The 18,870-nt window shown below is 32.2% G+C and overlaps 1 protein-coding gene across 3 annotated transcripts in view; it reads left to right on the forward strand.

Moving 5' to 3' along the window:
* Nucleotides 1-404: 404 nt before the first annotated feature.
* The window catches only part of LOC113512991 (amyloid-beta-like protein), a 184,038-nt gene continuing 165,572 nt past the window's right edge, over nt 405-18,870 (forward strand). For 2 of the 3 annotated variants that reach the window (XM_052893664.1, XM_052893666.1), the window contains exon 1: nt 406-565. In XM_052893664.1, the coding sequence (XP_052749624.1) occupies nt 500-565 (66 nt within the window). In that variant the 5' untranslated portion in view covers nt 406-499. Of the gene's footprint in view, nt 566-18,870 lie in introns of all 3 variants that reach the window. The other variant, XM_052893665.1, reaches the window with a different exon arrangement.

Consider the following 18,870-nt stretch of genomic DNA (forward strand, 5'->3'; position numbering starts at 1 on the left):
GATTATTTTTTCATTCATTAGTATTCTTCTCTTAATCCGAAAAAATACAGTGTCACTATAAGATAGGTAAAGTACCTATCTTATACTGTAAATTTTAATTTACAATTATTAGTAAACATAAGGCACGAACAATAGAACAACCGAAACGAGCTCAATTATAACCATATTAATATCGATTTACGGCTGTTCAAAAATGATGCATCATCATCGGAAAATCCGGACAAAGCCAGACGGGGACATTTGTTACTCGCCGATATACGTCCTTATTGTACGCTGCGTTAACGGCATTGCGCGTGCGTTATCCTCCCATACGTGTCTCTTTCTGTCCGATAGCCCATTGTCCTCCGTCCTCGTCACTCCCGGGAGGGTCGATCTATACGACGTTAGGTACGGCGACGGTATGGTACTGGTACAGTCAAGTTAGTACGCAGGTTTGTGGCGTCTGACACAAACGTCAGTAGTGGCTGTTCAGGTTTTGGGACGCATCGCGGCCGCAAAAATGTCGCGTGCCGCACTTTTTATATGTGTTTTTACCATATTTTTGGACGTCCTACATGCTGGGCAGGTAAGAGATTATAAGTTTTTTTTTTCTATTTTACGACGTTGCTGTATTATGAAGAAAGTGTGGCACCGTTTTTGCCGGGGCCGTTAAGTCGAAAATCGATTGAACGCACCACGAATTGTTTTCACGGCGGCGGCGGGTGTAAAATAGTAGCTAGCTGAAAGGTGCCGATTTGTTGAGACACGGATGCCATAAAAGTTGTCATTTAAAGCTGTTTAATGTGGCCTTTTTTAATAGGAAAAAAATAGATTGCGTAACATGGCAATGGCTATGGGCATGGAAATATTTATTCTAGAAGCCTTTTATTTTTAAAATTGTTCATTCCAAGTATTTTAGTAAGTTTATAAATAATGAATGTATTTGTATTCCTTTTTCTTACTATATTATAATATGGCGCAATAAAAAATTTGGTACAATAATCTATATAAATACCAATTGCTGAATTAATGTAAGTGCGTCACTTCAGAACGTCTTCACGTATTTGGTAATTTTTTTTGTTGTTTTAATTTCTCAGTACAAGGTTTGTTTGAAATAAAATATTTGAAAGATCGTACAGTTTTTCTGTGAAATAATTTTCTTTATTAGTATACCCGTGTCAAGACCGAGCGGGTAGCTAGTAAATAATAAATAAAATTAGCGAAATGTTTTTGTCTCTGACATCAATGTGTACAGTCGTAAACAAATTTCTTTTTTTTTTGTTTAATATATAAAATATTTCTTTTACGGTTACGATAGCTTTAGTAAAGGGTAGAAAATAACGTTTATTATAATTTTAGTATAATTTTTGAAACTTAATATTCCGTTACGGTTAAAGGCTAACAATAGTAGCATTTACCTTCACTTTGTCTACCAATCTATATTAAGTTTTGCGTCACACTCTGAAGGGTTGAACACACCACGCTATGGTATAAAGGTATAGGACTACTTACTTACACCGAAGCGCTACCCTAGCACATTAAATTCACGATTGCCCCGAAATGCGTAGCATTTTCAACCTTAGTGAATAGGGCAATTACGTTAACGTTTGGTGCTGTTGGCAATTCTCTTAACTCTTCTTTTTATGACTAGGGACCTTATCCGGTTTTGTCTGCGAATGACATTGTAAACATTTTTCCAACTTCATCTAAGAATTCCGTTGGGATATCTTTAAATAAGAATTTCTTACCTTAAAGAACGAGGACAGACGGACAAGTAGATAGACGTGCATCAGTTATTGATTTTATAAGGTATATATATATATATATATATATATATATATATATATATATATATATATATATATATATATATATATATATATATATATATATATATATATATATATATATATAACAATAAAATGACAATACAATGACATAATCCTCCTAATTTGAAAAGCAGCATACGATGAAAGAAGGAGCTACAAATGTGAAATGAAATCGATACAGTGATATTACTCGTATATTATATTAACTATTTTATTCTAATAACAAGAAAGTTCTCATCGATTTTTATACTATATTTCATACAATATTTATTAATTAAAACACATAGATATTTAGGCATTATACAAATATATAAAAATCTTTTGACTAAATACAATTACTAAATGCTAAAGTCATTATGAAGCTTAAAAGTCTGGATAATTTTCTAGTAATTTAAAATACACGTAATGTATGGGATGAAATATATATATAGGATACTTTTCATCCCAATCAATCGATATGTCTCGAGTGTGTTGATGAAGTCGGGAACGTTCCTAGTAAATAGTATGAAATACGTCATTCGATTTGAATAGAAAACATTATCAGGTGGTACAGTTTCGAGTGATTTACCTAACGTAGATTCATCTTACCTCATCTAATGTAGTATTTTCTTGTTTATTTCTATCGCGAAGGATTTGATTCTATTTGAACAATATACTAGAGAATTCTATAAAAGTCACAATGCCTTAGTTCTTCTGAGTGGTAACACAATTGGATATTGGATTTCATCTTTTGATCTGAACTTAATATGTTTGATTATGTTAATTATTATTTGTTATTGATCATGCTTAGATCGTAGGGGTATATATACCTCTATTGAGGCATTTATGATATATCAGAAATGCCTTAATTTGACATTTTTTCTATATGAAGAAATAATGGTTATGAATTAAAAGTCGAGATGAAAGTCTATGTCTATAAAATACTATAAATAAATATGTCTATAAAGACAAAATAGGGGGCATTGGTTTGAAATTTGGATCCGAATACAACTGAAATTATGTTAAGTAAAAAAAAAATTGTATGTACTTCCTGATGACAATATTCGCGAAGTTTCTCATTTACCCATACATGATTTAGAAAACTATAAATAAAGACTGCTAGTAGATACTATATTAGTAGCGTCAGATGTTGTCTCTGATAAAAATCCGCGTAATTTAACTTTATTTATTGTAACACTCGAGGTTAGTAATAATTTATCCTTAACTTTAGTAGGTGTATTAATAACCGTTGTTCAAGATGTTTCCATTACTCTTGTTAAGATTAAGAATTGCAATACTCTTAATACAAATGTCTTGTTGGCTGTTCTTGTTGGGATATATGAACAATAAATCATCTAAGTAGCCAAAAAATATCTCCGTGAACAGACGAATGTTATTTATAAATCTACTTACCGTAGGATAAATTGAATTTCGTGTATTATTGCTAACAGTAAGAATTGAAGGAGTAGAAATAGAAATACTAAGAACTGTATGTCTATTAGATTACTTAGTATTTATTAGTGAGTAGAAATGTGTGCGTACACTACATTGTTACCAGATTGGATATTTTTTCGTAATTCTGGGTAGAAGTTTTTGTGATGCGAAATTTTAAAGAAATGGTTGGAGTAATTTTTGGAAAAAATGAAATGAGACGTGAAAAAGTTTGGATATTTTTCAACGGTTCTGGTACTTTAAACCGTATTGCAGTATTCGACAAAATTTTATTACCAATGAAGGCAGCAATATTAGAAGACATCAGGCGTAGCAAAAAGCGGCAGAAGTTTGTAATTAGATAGATACAAGTAAAACGTATCAATTTAGAGAAAAAATATCGACATTTGAGAAAAAAAAATCACATTTGGTAAGATAAATAATCACACTCTGATACTTTGTTAGTTGCAGTTGATGACAAATTGCAAGAAACAAGACTTGGTGTGTCAAATAACAAAAATAATATGAACATTTGTGAGATATTAAGTACGATTCTAGAATTGTCAAATATGAACATTCTAGAATATTGCTATGAAGCGATATTATTGTGTTGTTTGATAACGTTCTGCAATATAGTATCTACATCACATTTAGACGGAAGAGAGGGGGTCGGGTGCTTCGTGTCTAACTCAGGATCTTCTAGTGCCCACCCCAGGATGCAAAGCAAAGCTTCGTAAACATATATTTGAGAGTACATATGCGTCTTTTTTAAGTGGTCAGGCTTTTCATGAAAATTAATATTAAAAACGCTCGTGACCTACATTTAAATATTAAAGAGCTGTGAAAATATTCAGTTTTAATTTTATTCTATCTGTAATTGTGTATACCCATAGTAGTTGTTCCTGATCAATCTTAAATTGTATATTACTTTTTAATGTATATTTTTAGTATTTTTTTTGATATCGCTGTTGAATTTATAAAGTAAATAGGTGTAATAATTGAATAAAAGGGAACGCAAACAGCTCTATTAGTTTAATACTCTGGAGTCTGGATAATAGAAAGGGCGATGTACAAGTAATGAGCCTACAAGGAGCGATGTTACGAAAGCCCAGATTTGTGGAACGCTTCACTCTGTATACAATAAAAACAACATTTATTGTTGTGACACTACTAGCTACTTGCTCCGGTTTCGTTCCATATTTTCTTTTTCACTTATTCACTTTTATAAATTGAGATGTTTTAAAGTTATTTTTTTGATTTTTCAAACATTTTCGTTCATATATATCTTGTTTTTACAATTACGAACACATTTTATTAAGATCAGCTGTTCTGAAGTAATTAATGCTTTTACTTACATTTGGCGAAGGATTTTTATTTATATAAATTTATCTACACCGCGACGATGTCTGCTTGAAATGTACGTTTTTATACTGTTACTATAAACTCGTATAGGGGTTTATATTTAGTGCTAATATAAACATTTATACATAACTTCCACGTATGCTGCCATGAAATGCTGGAACAATCTTCCGTCACCAGCTAGATCACTTACCACTTTTAAACATTTGTATAAAAATATCTATGTAATTAAGTTATTTTCATAGTTTTATGTTGATTTTTACTCTTTGTGTCTTTTTGTGTTTGTATTACTTTGTTAATTTTTATTAAATTGTAATTTTATTTTATCGAATTTATATTGTTATTTATTTCTTACATTCACATTTAGACACACATCACGTTTATTCAAGAACCTCCAGAAATAAAGTTTTTGTTATTAATTTTGTACGTGTTTTGTACACCATATGTTATTATCAACTCAGTACTGAACCGAGTTGTTTTTTTTTTTTATTTTAAGTGGTGCTCTCTCTCTCTCATTCTCTCTCTTTCTCCAAAATATTGGTACCACTGAAAATCAGTATCGTGCTAAAAATAACATAACATATAGCTGAGTGATACCTTTTTTAGTGTTTTTCTTTTTCTACTTATTTATTTTTGTTTATTGTTAAATATTTTTGTAATTAATTAGGACATGAAGCACTAAATAAATATTTCTTTCTTTATTTCTTTCTAATGTGTGCGTTTCCGTTTTTCTTTGTGTAATCATTTGGGGTCGAGAGTGAATAAAAAAATAGCAATAATTTATAGAAGAGTACGATTCTTTATATATAGTAAGAATTCAATATTGAACTAATTTTTTTTTTACTTGGCTTTTTCATTAATCATTGGTAATAAAAATAAATTGTTAATGGTAAATAAAATTTTGGTAATTCTTATTCTAGCAATTCCGTAAAAAATGTATATCAAGTTAAAAATTGTTTGTAGTTATCTGATTGTATGATAATTTTAATAAGTTTTAATTAATTTTATTAATCTTGATTAGCTGTTGCATTTAAGCATAATTACAGCGAATTATAAGGCTTAATTATAAAAATATAGTATATTAAAAAACGCAATAAAAATGTAGTTGAAGGATAAATTTGAAGTCAACCGAGTTCGTTTATTGCTCTGAGTAATAAAGTGTAGATAGATACTACAAAGTTGGTGGTAGTAGGAATTTATTTCGGTTCTATGAAAATTTTATTCTAGTAATTTTTTGTGTAAATGCAAGTTTTAGTAGACGTCACAGTTTTATCATTTGAAATATGTCGCAATTTACTCTATTTCTCTGTTTACTTTCAAAGATAGTTTCAAGTTTCCTACATCATGGTTGCAAATAAAAATTATCGTTAGATACGTTTTTGCTATTATATACAAGAGATAGAATGAGACAACAACGTCCGATTTCTCAGGTATCAGGTATAGAGGTTTTTTTATGCACCTTAGAATGGCAAACAAGGACCATTTGATGAAAAGTGGTAACCGTCGCCTACAGACATGAGTAGTACCATGGACATAACAGAGTACTGTTTCGCCCATGATACCCCCCCATGCGATGCCATTTCTGAGGAAAGTGTTATTCCTCTGTACCCTGTAAATTCATTGCCGTATTGCCCTTCAAACTGAAACACAGTCATGCGAACACAACTACTTCACAGTAGAAACACGAATAGGACAGTGGTGCCCAAGCAAACGACTTTTGCACAAAGCCTCCCTCTGGTAAATAGATAAATAGATTTGTCAAATAAAGATAACGGTTTGCTGTAATCGCCATTTCAACTGATATATATAAAAAAATAATTAGTGCTATTTTATCACAGATCTGTGCTCTATAATAGTATGTCCTGATTGACTGTTAACGCATAACCATAACGTCTACGAAGCTGAAATGATACATATATTGATTTTATAAATAAACAACGATTTTTGAAAATTTTAACTTAAAGATGAAACACGACATCATGCGGGCAAAGTCGCGTGTTACAGTTCTCATACGAAGAGCAACAGTATTCATTAAGAAAAAGAATCAACACTAACCGACTTTGTCCGGGGGAGAAGGTTTGTTAGTAATGGGGATATTAATCCCCATTACTAGCAATAAACCTTGTCAAGTTGATCTCCACACGGTCCCACCTAAAAATCATCGTGATTAAGTATTGTCAAATTCATCGCGATGGGCTAACTGACTTGATTTCATCCTTACCTATCATCCCTCACTGGTGCCCCGCCAGTGTATACCGATAGCGCGGGTGGGGTTACCATTCCATTATCATTCTATCTTAAAACTATCTTTGTCCTTACAATAGCTATGTTTATTGCTTTGTCCACTTCTTTATGAGACTACAGCTATTGTGTGGTAGTAAGAATTTATTTTCAATTTCTATGAATGGATATTTTGTTTTGCAAATTGTATAAAATGAAATACGATAGAGAAAATGCAAAATTTTCTTTCGTGTGAAACGACTGTAAAATTATCTATGCATTCGTACTTCGCTGTAACATAAAATGATAGTATTAAAGTTAAGATATTAAATGGTACTATCAACGTACAAAGTATTCAGAACAGTTTAAAATATCTTGCTCTGGACTATCCGATATCTGATTAAAATTCCCACAAACAGTATTGTGTACTTAAACACTTTTGCAGTAGAAACAGGCAGACATAACCGGTTTTAACTAGTTTAAACTAGCATTTAAAGGATTTACAAATGAAAAATTAAGTTTTTAGTTTACCGAGCATCAGAGAAAACTGGTAAAAATAGGGATTAAAACGTTTATCTGGAAATATAAAAGCCGCTGGCTGGTTTTATTGCCGCTTTCGTTTCTTTTAAAGGATTTGGGGTGGCTTAATAGGGTCGGTGGCATTGTTTGAAAACGGCTCCAGTATCCATTGTGGAATATGCGTGTGATTACTGATAAGATACTTAGGTACGCTTGATTCATTGTACGCTCGAAATTTATAGACAAAATAAATACCCACAAATGGACTTGTTTTATGTGTAGTATTCAGTTTGCCGGCGACTTTGTCTGGGTGAGCGGGGTAAAAAGTTTATAGCCTATGTCCTCGTATCATGAAAGTTAATTGTGTCGTAATTTTAGTATTAGTAATATCAGTTAGGATTAGGTTTAGGAAAGTGTAATAGTGTGTATAGCTGTGTAGTTCTGGCATAGAATAGGTCACTCTTTACTTTTCCGCGGGTGACTAAGAGAGCTTATGGTGGAGTGATGGGCAGCAGCGTTCCTGTTAAGACATCACCAAAAATCAAAAATCAAAAAATCAAAAGCGGTTGCTAATCCGCCTGCCAAGCGTGGCAAAACTGGCAACAGCCCTTATGGTGGAGTCTATGTTTAGCAGTGAACAGTTTTTGGCTAATACAACAATAGCGAGTATCATGTAGGGAATTAAAACTTCTTTGGTATATATGTATTTCTTAAACACGCTACGAAATGTGAGCATTATTTTGACAATCTTTTTAGAGATAAATCAAAATTGCCGTACTGGCCAGATACATGCGGGCAGCGACCGGCAAAAGTTGTATGAAAATCCATATCTGTCGTGTTTTGCGGCCAGATAAATTACTATGTAAACTCATATCTGTCCTGTAATTTAAAAATGGAATGACCTTTTACTTCGAAATATGGCTACCAAGGAGGTAACTAATAAAAGGTTTTATTTAAATTTCGAACTGGTTTGCAAACAGAAAGCTGTTTATTGAAAAAAAAACAAAAGAACATTATGGCGCGTGAAAAATTATTGTTCGTTATTTGTCATTGAACTTAAAAAGTAAAATTGTGTTTTTGATTTCCGCGCATTGTTTGAGAAAAGTACTATTTAAGCCTTGGCCACAACTAGGCATTGATGGTCTCACTCATGTGTGCCTCGGCTACGCCTCGGCCTACATTTGCACCTTCGTCCATCAATGCCTCAGTTGCTGGTCGCTGCAGTAATGTACTAAATCTTATATGTCTTGATTTACTACTTTAAAGGTTGTGAATTTAAAGGTTGAGTTTGAATTTAAGTAACATGAAAAATTATGTCAATGTCCTTACTTTTATTATAATTATATTATACTAAAAGTAAATAAATTTATATTATAATTTTGAAAGTGTGTTTGTTTGTTACTTCATTGCGTCTTAACGGCTTAATAAGTCGTTATGAAATTTAGTGCACGCGTAGTATTTGGAATAGAGAAGGACAATGGCTTTACATTCTGCTCAATAAATAAATCGCAGCCACGAACAAAGTCGCGAGTAAAGTCTACTCGCTAAAATAAATAAAACCACTCAAGTGTGAACGAGAATCGTACGACGAGGGTCCATGCAACGTCTCTCGATTTATCTCACGACCCCATTTGATATCTTTCTTTTTGTCACTTCTAACACCAACTTTCTCATTTCTTCTTTCTGGTGCAACTTGGAAATTTATCTTTTGAAATTATAATCATTTAGGCAAGATAATTTTTTTTTTCATAAAATATATAATACTACTGTTTACTAGCGACCAGTATGTTAAATTTCGTAATGCTCGATTGAGCGACTAAGTATCCAAGATATTCATTTGGTAAATGAACTAACAAATAAATAATCACTACATAGTATAAAACAAAGTCGCTGTCGCTGTCTGTCCGTCCCTATGTATGCTTAAATCTTTAAAACTACGCAACGGATTTTGAACGGTTTTTTTAATAGATAGAGTGATTCAAGACGAAGGTTTATATGTATAATACAATACATAATATTGTTGAGAAACACTGATAATTTTAAAAGTTTCTATCGTGATGTGATGTAATGTGCACCTGTGCGAAGCCGGGGCGGGTCGCTAGTACAGTCTATAATGTTCATAGTACTATATGGTAGGTGACGATTACCATTTTACAGCCGTCGGTGAATGTCATCATTTCATGCTGTATGTAAAAGCAGATAAAAATACTTTCGCATTAAATTTTATAAATTAAAATCGAATTGTGTACAATTGCACTTCAGAACAGCTACATCTATATGGTTTATTCAATTTTTATTGTATTTGTTATTATCAGGATAAGGCTTTTTTTTTTTTTGGAAAACGAAAGATTTATTTAAACGACTACAGAAAGAAGAACCTTCTCAATTCCGTTGTATTTTTTTTAAGTTTGTTACCTTATACCTCTGTTAATTGTACACCGATTGGGAAAATTATTTTTTATCTGAAAGATTGTACTTACAGATTCGTTCCATAGACATTTTATCAAAATCGGTCCAGTAACTTTTGTTTTTAAATCAAAATAACTGGTTTAGCCACGATTGAAGTATTTTTTTTGTAAAACACATTTATTTATTCAACTCTTTATTGCACGAGAAACATAAAAATATACAACTACTTGAATAATTAAATAATTCACATACTTAAATAATATTCATTAATGTACTCGTGCAAAGCCGAGGTGGGCAGTTAATTTATAATATACTAGCAACCCGCCCGGCTTCGCACGGGTGCACATTACATCACATCACATTAGAAACCTTTAAATTTATCAATCTTTATCTACTATTATATATTATGCATGTATTATAATAATATAAATATACCTTCCTCTTGAATCACTCTATTTATTAAAAAAAACTGCATCAAAATTTGTTGCGTAGTTTTAAAGATTAAGTATACATATGGACGGATAGACAGCGATAGCGACTTTGTTTTATACTATGTAGTGAAGTAATGATGATGTTTTTGTCGAATAGGTTACGTAAACAATGTGTTTTTGCATCGTTCCAATGGAAATGTAATCGATTAGGTTGATCTACTAAAACGCCTACGCAGAGTTCGAAGGTTTTATTTGTAACTTTTGGGCTGTTGTTGTTGCTGGGTTTGCAATATATTATGTACTAAGAGAAAGGGGTATTATATCAAGGGTTTTTCCTTTATTTTTATATAATTAATGTTATATAAAAATAAAGGACCCTGCTAGATAAGTGATAAACGAATCTAACGATAGGATCGTTTCATTTTTTTTAATGGATGATAATGGAATGGTAACCCCTGCGCTAATGGTATACGCTGGCGGGGTACCAGTGAGGGATGATGGGTTGATAATGAAAAAGCAGGTCAGTTAGCCCATCGTCATGAATACATCTGGAATTCAGCACGATGGTTTCCAGGGGGAACCGCGTGAAGGTCGATCTGACAGGGTATATTGATAGCAATGGGTCTGGTAGTCCGCATTTCTATCAATTCCTTCCCCCTAGATTGTTTTGGTTAGCGATTGCATAACTGAATGCTAAAGAAAGACATAATTATTTAATGCCCAACTTTACACTTAATTATATACAATATTTAACAATAAACAAAAAGGAAAAGATAAATGCTAAAAAGGTGTCACTCGGCTATATATCTTGTTTTTTCAGAGGCACCAATTTGTTGGAGAGAGAGCACCTTTTAAAATTAAACAAAAAAAAATACAGAACTGAGTTGATAATAACAAATGGTTACATTACATTATATTCTATAATTTTATGGTATTGTTTGTCTGTGATAAATTTTCATTAAACATAACAAGTACTTTGTATACTTAAGGTCGTTTATAAAGTATGATCGATTCTGCTAATCGATCTATAAATTTATAGTAACAATTACATTATACTGTTATACTGGGATTGGTGGATGACTGTCATGAAGTTATTATTGTCCCATTATGCCGTACGCTGCGCTCCAACGGTTGTATTGTGACTCGATCATGGGTGTGGTTTTACCGTGTTAACTTAGTAGTTTCGTCCATACGCTTAGCATAATAATTTATTGATCATGTTTTAAACTAGCTTTTTGTTGAAATAAAGTGAGAATTGATTGGTTCCTTCCTTACTTACAGCAGTAGATATCAAAAAGTAAAGTTGAATGGAATAACTTTTTTGATTGGTCAACTTTACTTTTTTGACATCTACTCACAGCACGATCAATTAATTAATTAACCAATCGATTGTCACTTTTCGAAATCAATTCGTGATTGGAACTCAGGCACAACGCAAATTTCCATTATTAGACTTAATCTTAAAATTTTTTGTCGAGTTTTGGGAAAATGATAGAAATGTAACTGCAGGGCGTCCACCGGAATCAGCCAACATTTGAAAGTGGTCTATGAGAAATAAAGTCTGTTAACCTCTGGTTTAGACTGTGAAAATTTTAAATTGAACGATACGATTAGACCTAAGATAGTCCTTGTAGATATTATTAAAGTACTATGATTATACAATGTATATACTCCAGGGCTTGTATCTAGACCTTCATAATAAGTGGAGAATAAAGCTACTAAATCTTACCAAAGTTTTTTATAGCCACTCTAGAGGAATTATTCAAATATGAAAATAAAGGCACGTATAAACATACGCCTAAAACTCGATTATAGATTAAATCAGTTGAAAACAATTGTTTGACTGCACCAAATTTAAAACATCGGATTTATATTTTGTGCTATGCAATATGGTGTAACTTGGTAAAGTATTATGAGCAAAAATTGTCACGCTTTATAAATATTATACATTTAATTAAACCAATTATATAGGGTATGATTTGGTAAAGGAGGATGATCACATAGGATAGGGGAGGGAACTACAATCGTGTTTGAAGTGGCGAGTACATTTACATTCAGTGCTCTCCCCATAACGACCAATGGCTATGAGATGTGGACCATCACTAATACAATTATCCAATGCATTAAAATCGCTCAATACTATAGGCGACGGAGAGAGCCTCGTTTGATATTTTCTAAAGTGATCACATTGATAGATTGTGTGGATTAAAGAGCTTTATCATGGAGATTTTGCAGTCGCCATACTGACATGGGGTTTAATGAGTGACGTGTCCTTTCAAGAACTAAAGGAGTCTGAAAAAATTTGAAGAAACTGTTTAGGATTTACGTTATAATACGTTTAAGTTATAATATTTGGTCTTGGCATGACATTTATTTGCAGATTTTCAATGGGAATTATATTTTAAAATTGTGTTTATTTTATTTAATATAGTTATTGTTAATATTGAGTTTTATAAGCAATCTTATACCGCGTGTATTTAAAAAAAAAATTGTACATTATTCACATGATTGTGTACCCTATCCAAAGATAATCTAAAATGAATCAGACTTATGCATAAATATAAAGAGATATGACCCGTAATAACGGGAAAAGGTAAAGGAAGTAGAAAAAGAATCTAAATTTATAGACACGTACGAAGTAAATAAATGATAATATTATTAACCAGTGAACTGTAAAATATAAAAGAAAATGAAAATAAGTTACAAAAGTTGACGTCGAAAAGAAATAAAATATCAACGTCCAGATATCTAAAAACTTTATGAAATGGACGTCACAAGCAAAGTCGTACACAATAAACCAGCGATTCTTACATCTTCCCAGTCATTTGTAACAATAAACCATTTCATGGTATTCCCGGAGAAAGAATGGCATTCAATATCAAACAATAATTTTTAACTTAAAAAAATATCCGATTCAATTCTTTCGTGTTCTACTCGTAGTTTAATGGAAATGTTAAAAGTTAACAATTAAATATTTTTTAATAAAATCGACGTTTTCTTCGTGTATAAAATTGTCAATTATTTTTTTTATGAATAAAAATGGAGTGCTAGGTCTGCCTGTGCTATTGTTATATAATATACTGGCGAGATACCAATGAGCGATAATAGGTGATGATAAAAAGCAGGTAGCTGGCTCATCATGGGGAATTCAAGAATTAACCACTATGGTTTACAGAGGGAGATGCATGGAGGTTGACTTAAATAAGGTGCCCTACATTGCTAGCAATAGGGCAATTAGACTCCATTACTGATAATATTTTCCCTCTTTTCTAAATAATTTCTACTATGCTCTTTCAAGGAATATTCGAACTAGATACATAACTGCTAACGTAATATACAAGTAAGGAAGAAATGTAAAAGGAATAATTAATTTCACTGCTTTGGTAAAACAGTGCAAATGTCGAAATATGTACTAGTTTGGTGTAGATTTTATTCATGTGATGACATATTCTGGTCTACAGAGTGGTTCGCATGAGTTATATGAATATTTTACGCTACGACTGCCTCCACGTTTACATTGATGATTTTGTATCGAAACTCAAACCTCTGAGTAAATGGGCAGCGCTTGACTGCGGTTTGGAAACTGTAGATCGAATTTCAAAACCTTTGTTTAAACGTTAACCTTTATATAAGCATGAACCTTTGTTCAAATTCATGACTGTCAGTTGCTTCGTGCTTTAGTGGACATGTAAAGGCATATTAAAGGCTTTCGTATTTTTTATTTATTATTTAAGGATCACAAACAGGTTTATAATAAGTATTAATAATAATACATATTACTTTATATAATTTATTCCAGTATTCCCTATTCAACTTACAATCTTCTCCTCGCAACACCATAACATCGCTTTGGATTTGTGTCCAACTCGTTCACTTCTACTGCCATAAGTCTCTGTAATACAATATCTGTGAATTTGCACACGGCACCGAGTAAGCTTATATTGAAAAGAAAATAGTTAAATTGTGTTTTAAATTAATAAATTCAGCTCTATTTATACTATAATATATAAGTAATACTTATATATTATAGTATAAATAATAATTAAGGTATGTCACAACATATCTATCTTCTTCTTAATACTACTTAATATATATATATATATATATTAAGTAGTATTAAGAAGGTGCAAAATTTATAATAGATGTTATAAAGGCCTATAACTGTTGCCTATAACTGGTTGTATCACGCAAAATTGTATGAAAAAGTTGACCCGCTTTTCTCCAAGAATATGTATGGAGACTATCTATAAAATCTTTTAAATCTTTGTACAATAAACATTGCCCACTCAGCGATCTAGACACTGTTCTCAGCTCTTTACAAGTAAGATATTTTCCTGTGCATCTGTAATTAGTTCAAATTAAATGAGGTTTGTTTTAATTAACATAATTAACGTTCGAGAGCAAATGTTTCGTTTATGAAATAAAATATTATATTTACATACACGTGTGTGTTTAGGACTTTGTATCTATCATCAAACGATGTATCATTTTCATGGGATAATTTTCAATTTGCGAGTATATGTTGTTTATTTTTATATAAACAAATGGACGGACTAAATCGTAAAAATTCCGGCTGGTCAATTAGTTTTAACAATTTATAGACATATTAGATTATTTCATACAGTCATTCAGCTTGAACTAAATTGTGAAGTATGATCATTTATTAAAATTTATAAATGAAATTAATTATTTATTTAATTGATGGATCGTAGGCTTCTAGATAGACCGATGACATTAGAAGGCGGTCGGAAATAAATGGATGCGAATAGATAAGGATTGCACGTGTTGGTAGAAATTGGGGAAGATCTATGTTCATCAGTGGATTGATGTTGTTGACATCAATGGTTGAAATGATCATGATGATGATGAAATTTATTGAATTTTTTAAGTTACATATTGCTCTAAAGATCTAGACATATTTGTACATACGCCAAGAAACATTATTCTTTTTTTATTCGAAAATTAAGTAATGTTGAACATATGTTTTTAATGAGCACTAGCCATGTTTATATTTTAGCTAGCTGACCAAACAGTCGTTCTGTAAAAATTACTGGACTATGGCTGTCTGCTAGGAACAGTTTGTGTGGGAAAAAAGAATAACGGAATTTTTACGTATTCCTAGATAGTTTTTTAATTAAATAATAATTGTTTTTTTTTTTCTAGATTTGTTAAATTTTTCTCTAAATAAGAACATTTCTTTGACTTCAATAAAAAATAATTGAAAACAAAAATTATCTAGTTCGAATATTCTTTGAAAGAGCATACTACGAGTAGAAATACATTTAGCGATTCATTTTTATTATAGACGGTTTTTTTACTATAATGAAATAATGTTAATATTTCCGTTTAAGACTGTTTTAATAACATTACTTATAATTTTAATCTGTTTCATTCTCCTTACTTTCTTTAAATAATGAATGTAGTACAGTAAGTACATAATATATTTTGTAAAGTTCGTGCAACTTCTCGCGTTCAAGGGATAATGAGACTCTGTAGTATCTTAATGAGATAAAGTACAATACATAACAAGAGTAATTACGACGCTGTTTATAAATTGATGGCTATATATAAGGATTTTTATTGTACTTATAAGCAAATTACCAAACAGCTAGTTCAGAATATTCCGCGTTATTATATATTCTGAACAATGAACCCCCGCAATATACCTGCAATTTTACAAAGCACAGGTTCTTAGATATTTAATCCTCTGTCAGCAAGATGGCGCCCACTGCTTTGCTGGCACGACTTACACAAGTTGTGGCTATAAAATAAGCAATTTTATACGAGTATTTTAATATTTTTTTGTTTGTAAATGTAAAGAAAATGTATAAAAATAGAACGGTATCTGAATAAATAGAAATTTATTTCAATAATCCTCAACACTTATATTTTGTTTCTAGATAGATCTTTTTTTTTAATGTGATAAGAAATGGTATAGTAAATTCGCCTGAGCTGTTGATGAGTTGAGGTGTACTAGTAAATGAGTCAGGTTAGTTGGTCTATCATGACGAATTAACCACGATGATTTCCAGGGCAGATCATACGGAAGACGACTTGATGCTTTGCAAATAATGGGGCTGTTACATCACAATACTGACAATTTTCTCTTCTAGATAGGTAAGAGAAAAGTCCTGCGTTCACCATAAAAGTAATGCTGTTGTGTATATGTAATGAACTTAGATTAATTATTATTTATTTTTATTACCGAAGAGTAAGTAAAAATTTAGAATTAATTTAAACTCATGCTTCATAGATAATTATATGTAGTTATTATATATTCTATTACTAAATTATTTTATAAATAATAGCAATTATTAGCACTATATGTCTATAAAGCTGCAATTATTGTAAACGAAAATGATTTTATATACTTAATTGATTATAACATGATCTTGAATGTTGCTGTGAAGTAATAAGAATAAGGGGAATTTCAATATTTATAATTGTATACGATACTCTCAAAGGTATTTAGAAATAGCCTATTAAATACCGCTCATTTCGTGGCTCCAAACTCAAAGCGTTTTCAGCGTAACTTGCTACTATGTAGTTTGTATGTTATAGTCTTTTGTTTGTCAAGAATAGGCCAACTCTTATGTGAGGTAGACCTGGTTCTATACTTAGACACTCTGCACGTATACTATTATGTCTACGAAGGCTATATTTGCATGAATTCTTCCAGAAACTTCTTTTTAAAATATTTAGTTTGTTATGGGCCAAAGCCTTCATACTATCCCTAATCAAATTTGTGTACAGTTTAATCGATTTACTAAATATATCAATATTGGATAAAAATTTATTATATTGGTACAAATATGAAATACGAATTGTTTGCAAAAATCAATAGCCTATTTTTTTCTAGCTAATTCTTCTTAGTGTCTTCACCTGTAATATATTTATTTAAACTTTAATGCACAGTGAAATTGTATGTATATTTGGCGGACTTAATACCCGACGACGTTCTTTATTATCCTAATCGAGAAATAAGTAGGCGATGCATTATTGAATTGAGGAAATATAAAGAAATACTTAATATATTCATATGCATCATCATGCGTCAAGGATGTTCTTCTCTAGAAATCTGTCCGATTCTGGAATAATAAATAGGGAGGCCGGGGTCGCATACCCGTATGCCCATACGGGTATGCGACCCCGGCCTCCCGAGCCGCTGCAGTGTCCCAGTCCTTTCCGCAACTGCAGTGTCCCTCCCTTTCCCTTCCCACATAAGTCCCTTGTTCCTCGCATTTAGTGATTTCCTTTACGCATTTTCAACATTCCCTCCTTTTTTCCTCAGTCCTTTCCTCCAAGCCGTAGGTGGCGGAAACCACCAACGAATGCAATTCCAAAGAGAGTTGACGTCAGGCAGGTGGCCGGTCGTAAAACTATGAACCAAATCCTTTAGTAATATGGATAAAAACATATTACGCCGACCCCAAATAATAATTAGGATAAGGGTAGGAGGATGATGACCTAATATATTAATATATTATAAACATATAATTAAACATTAATAATAATTAATATGCTTATATAATGTGCCTTTTTATCACAGATTTCCAGAATTAGCATCGATTCTGTGTATTCGTTATCGCAGTGATTTAATTTAACTTAATTACGTTTCTTTTCTTTGAACACTAAAGATGAATAGGTGAGAGATAAATTTGGAATAATGAAAGTTTTTGTTTTGTTTCTATTTTCTTTGCTAGTTAATAGTTGTTCCATTGTTCAAATTAATTATCAGTTTGTTTTCGTGTGTATTTTTTTATATTTAGGTACTGTTTATATCTATAGACTAAATGTACTATTATCATTGTCATCATCACTATTTGTCCACTGCTGAACAGAAGCCTCCCCCTTGAGGGGGGGGGGGGGTGTACAAGTAGTTGCCACGCTTGGCAGGCGGATTGGCAACGGCAGTTACGCTTTAGAGATGTTTTAAGAGGGACGCTGCTGCCCATCTCTCGTCCTCCCTTAGTCGTCTCGTACGACACCCATGGAAGAGGTGAACTATTCTATGCTGGGACTACACGACCTGTGGACTACTACTATTATTACATATTGGTTGCTAATTGTCCATTGCTGAACTACGGTTACGGTAATCCCGTATGGGCGGGGGAGAGGGACTGTTAGCAATGGAGTTTGACAGCCCCATTGTTAGCAATGTGCCCTATTAGGTCAACCACCACGTGGTTCCCCCTGGAAACCATTGTGAACAATTCTTGTTAAGTTTGTTACGATGGGCTAACTGACCTGCTTCATCCTCACCTATCATCCTTCACTGGTGCCCCGCCGGTGTATACCAATGGCGCGGGTGGGGTTGCCATTGTCACCTATTAAAAAAAAACTCCGTATGGGCCTAATATGTTTGTTTGCCACCATAGTAGTATAAAAAAAACAGGCTTTCCCCATAAAAGGGGTTGATCTATGATGATCAAGTCATAGAATCATGAAACGACAGCATGTTTACATTGTTTATAATTATTTCCTATTCATAAAAAAACAAACGGCTAACATTTATTGTTGCACTAGCTATATACCGCGGCTTTGTTCACGTGAGTCAGTTAATGAAGTATTGTATGTGTTAAGTTTTAATACAACTTACCGGAGGGAACTTTTAGTCACATTGTTAGCAATAAACCCTGGCAGGTCGACTCCTACTTGGTCCCTCTTGGAAATTATCGTGCTGAATTCCGGGTATATTCATCATAATGGGTTAA

Source organism: Galleria mellonella, unplaced genomic scaffold (genome assembly GCF_026898425.1).
Source record: "Galleria mellonella isolate WM207_F2 unplaced genomic scaffold, CSIRO_AGI_GalMel_v1 utg182, whole genome shotgun sequence".
NCBI lineage: Eukaryota > Metazoa > Arthropoda > Insecta > Lepidoptera > Pyralidae > Galleria > Galleria mellonella.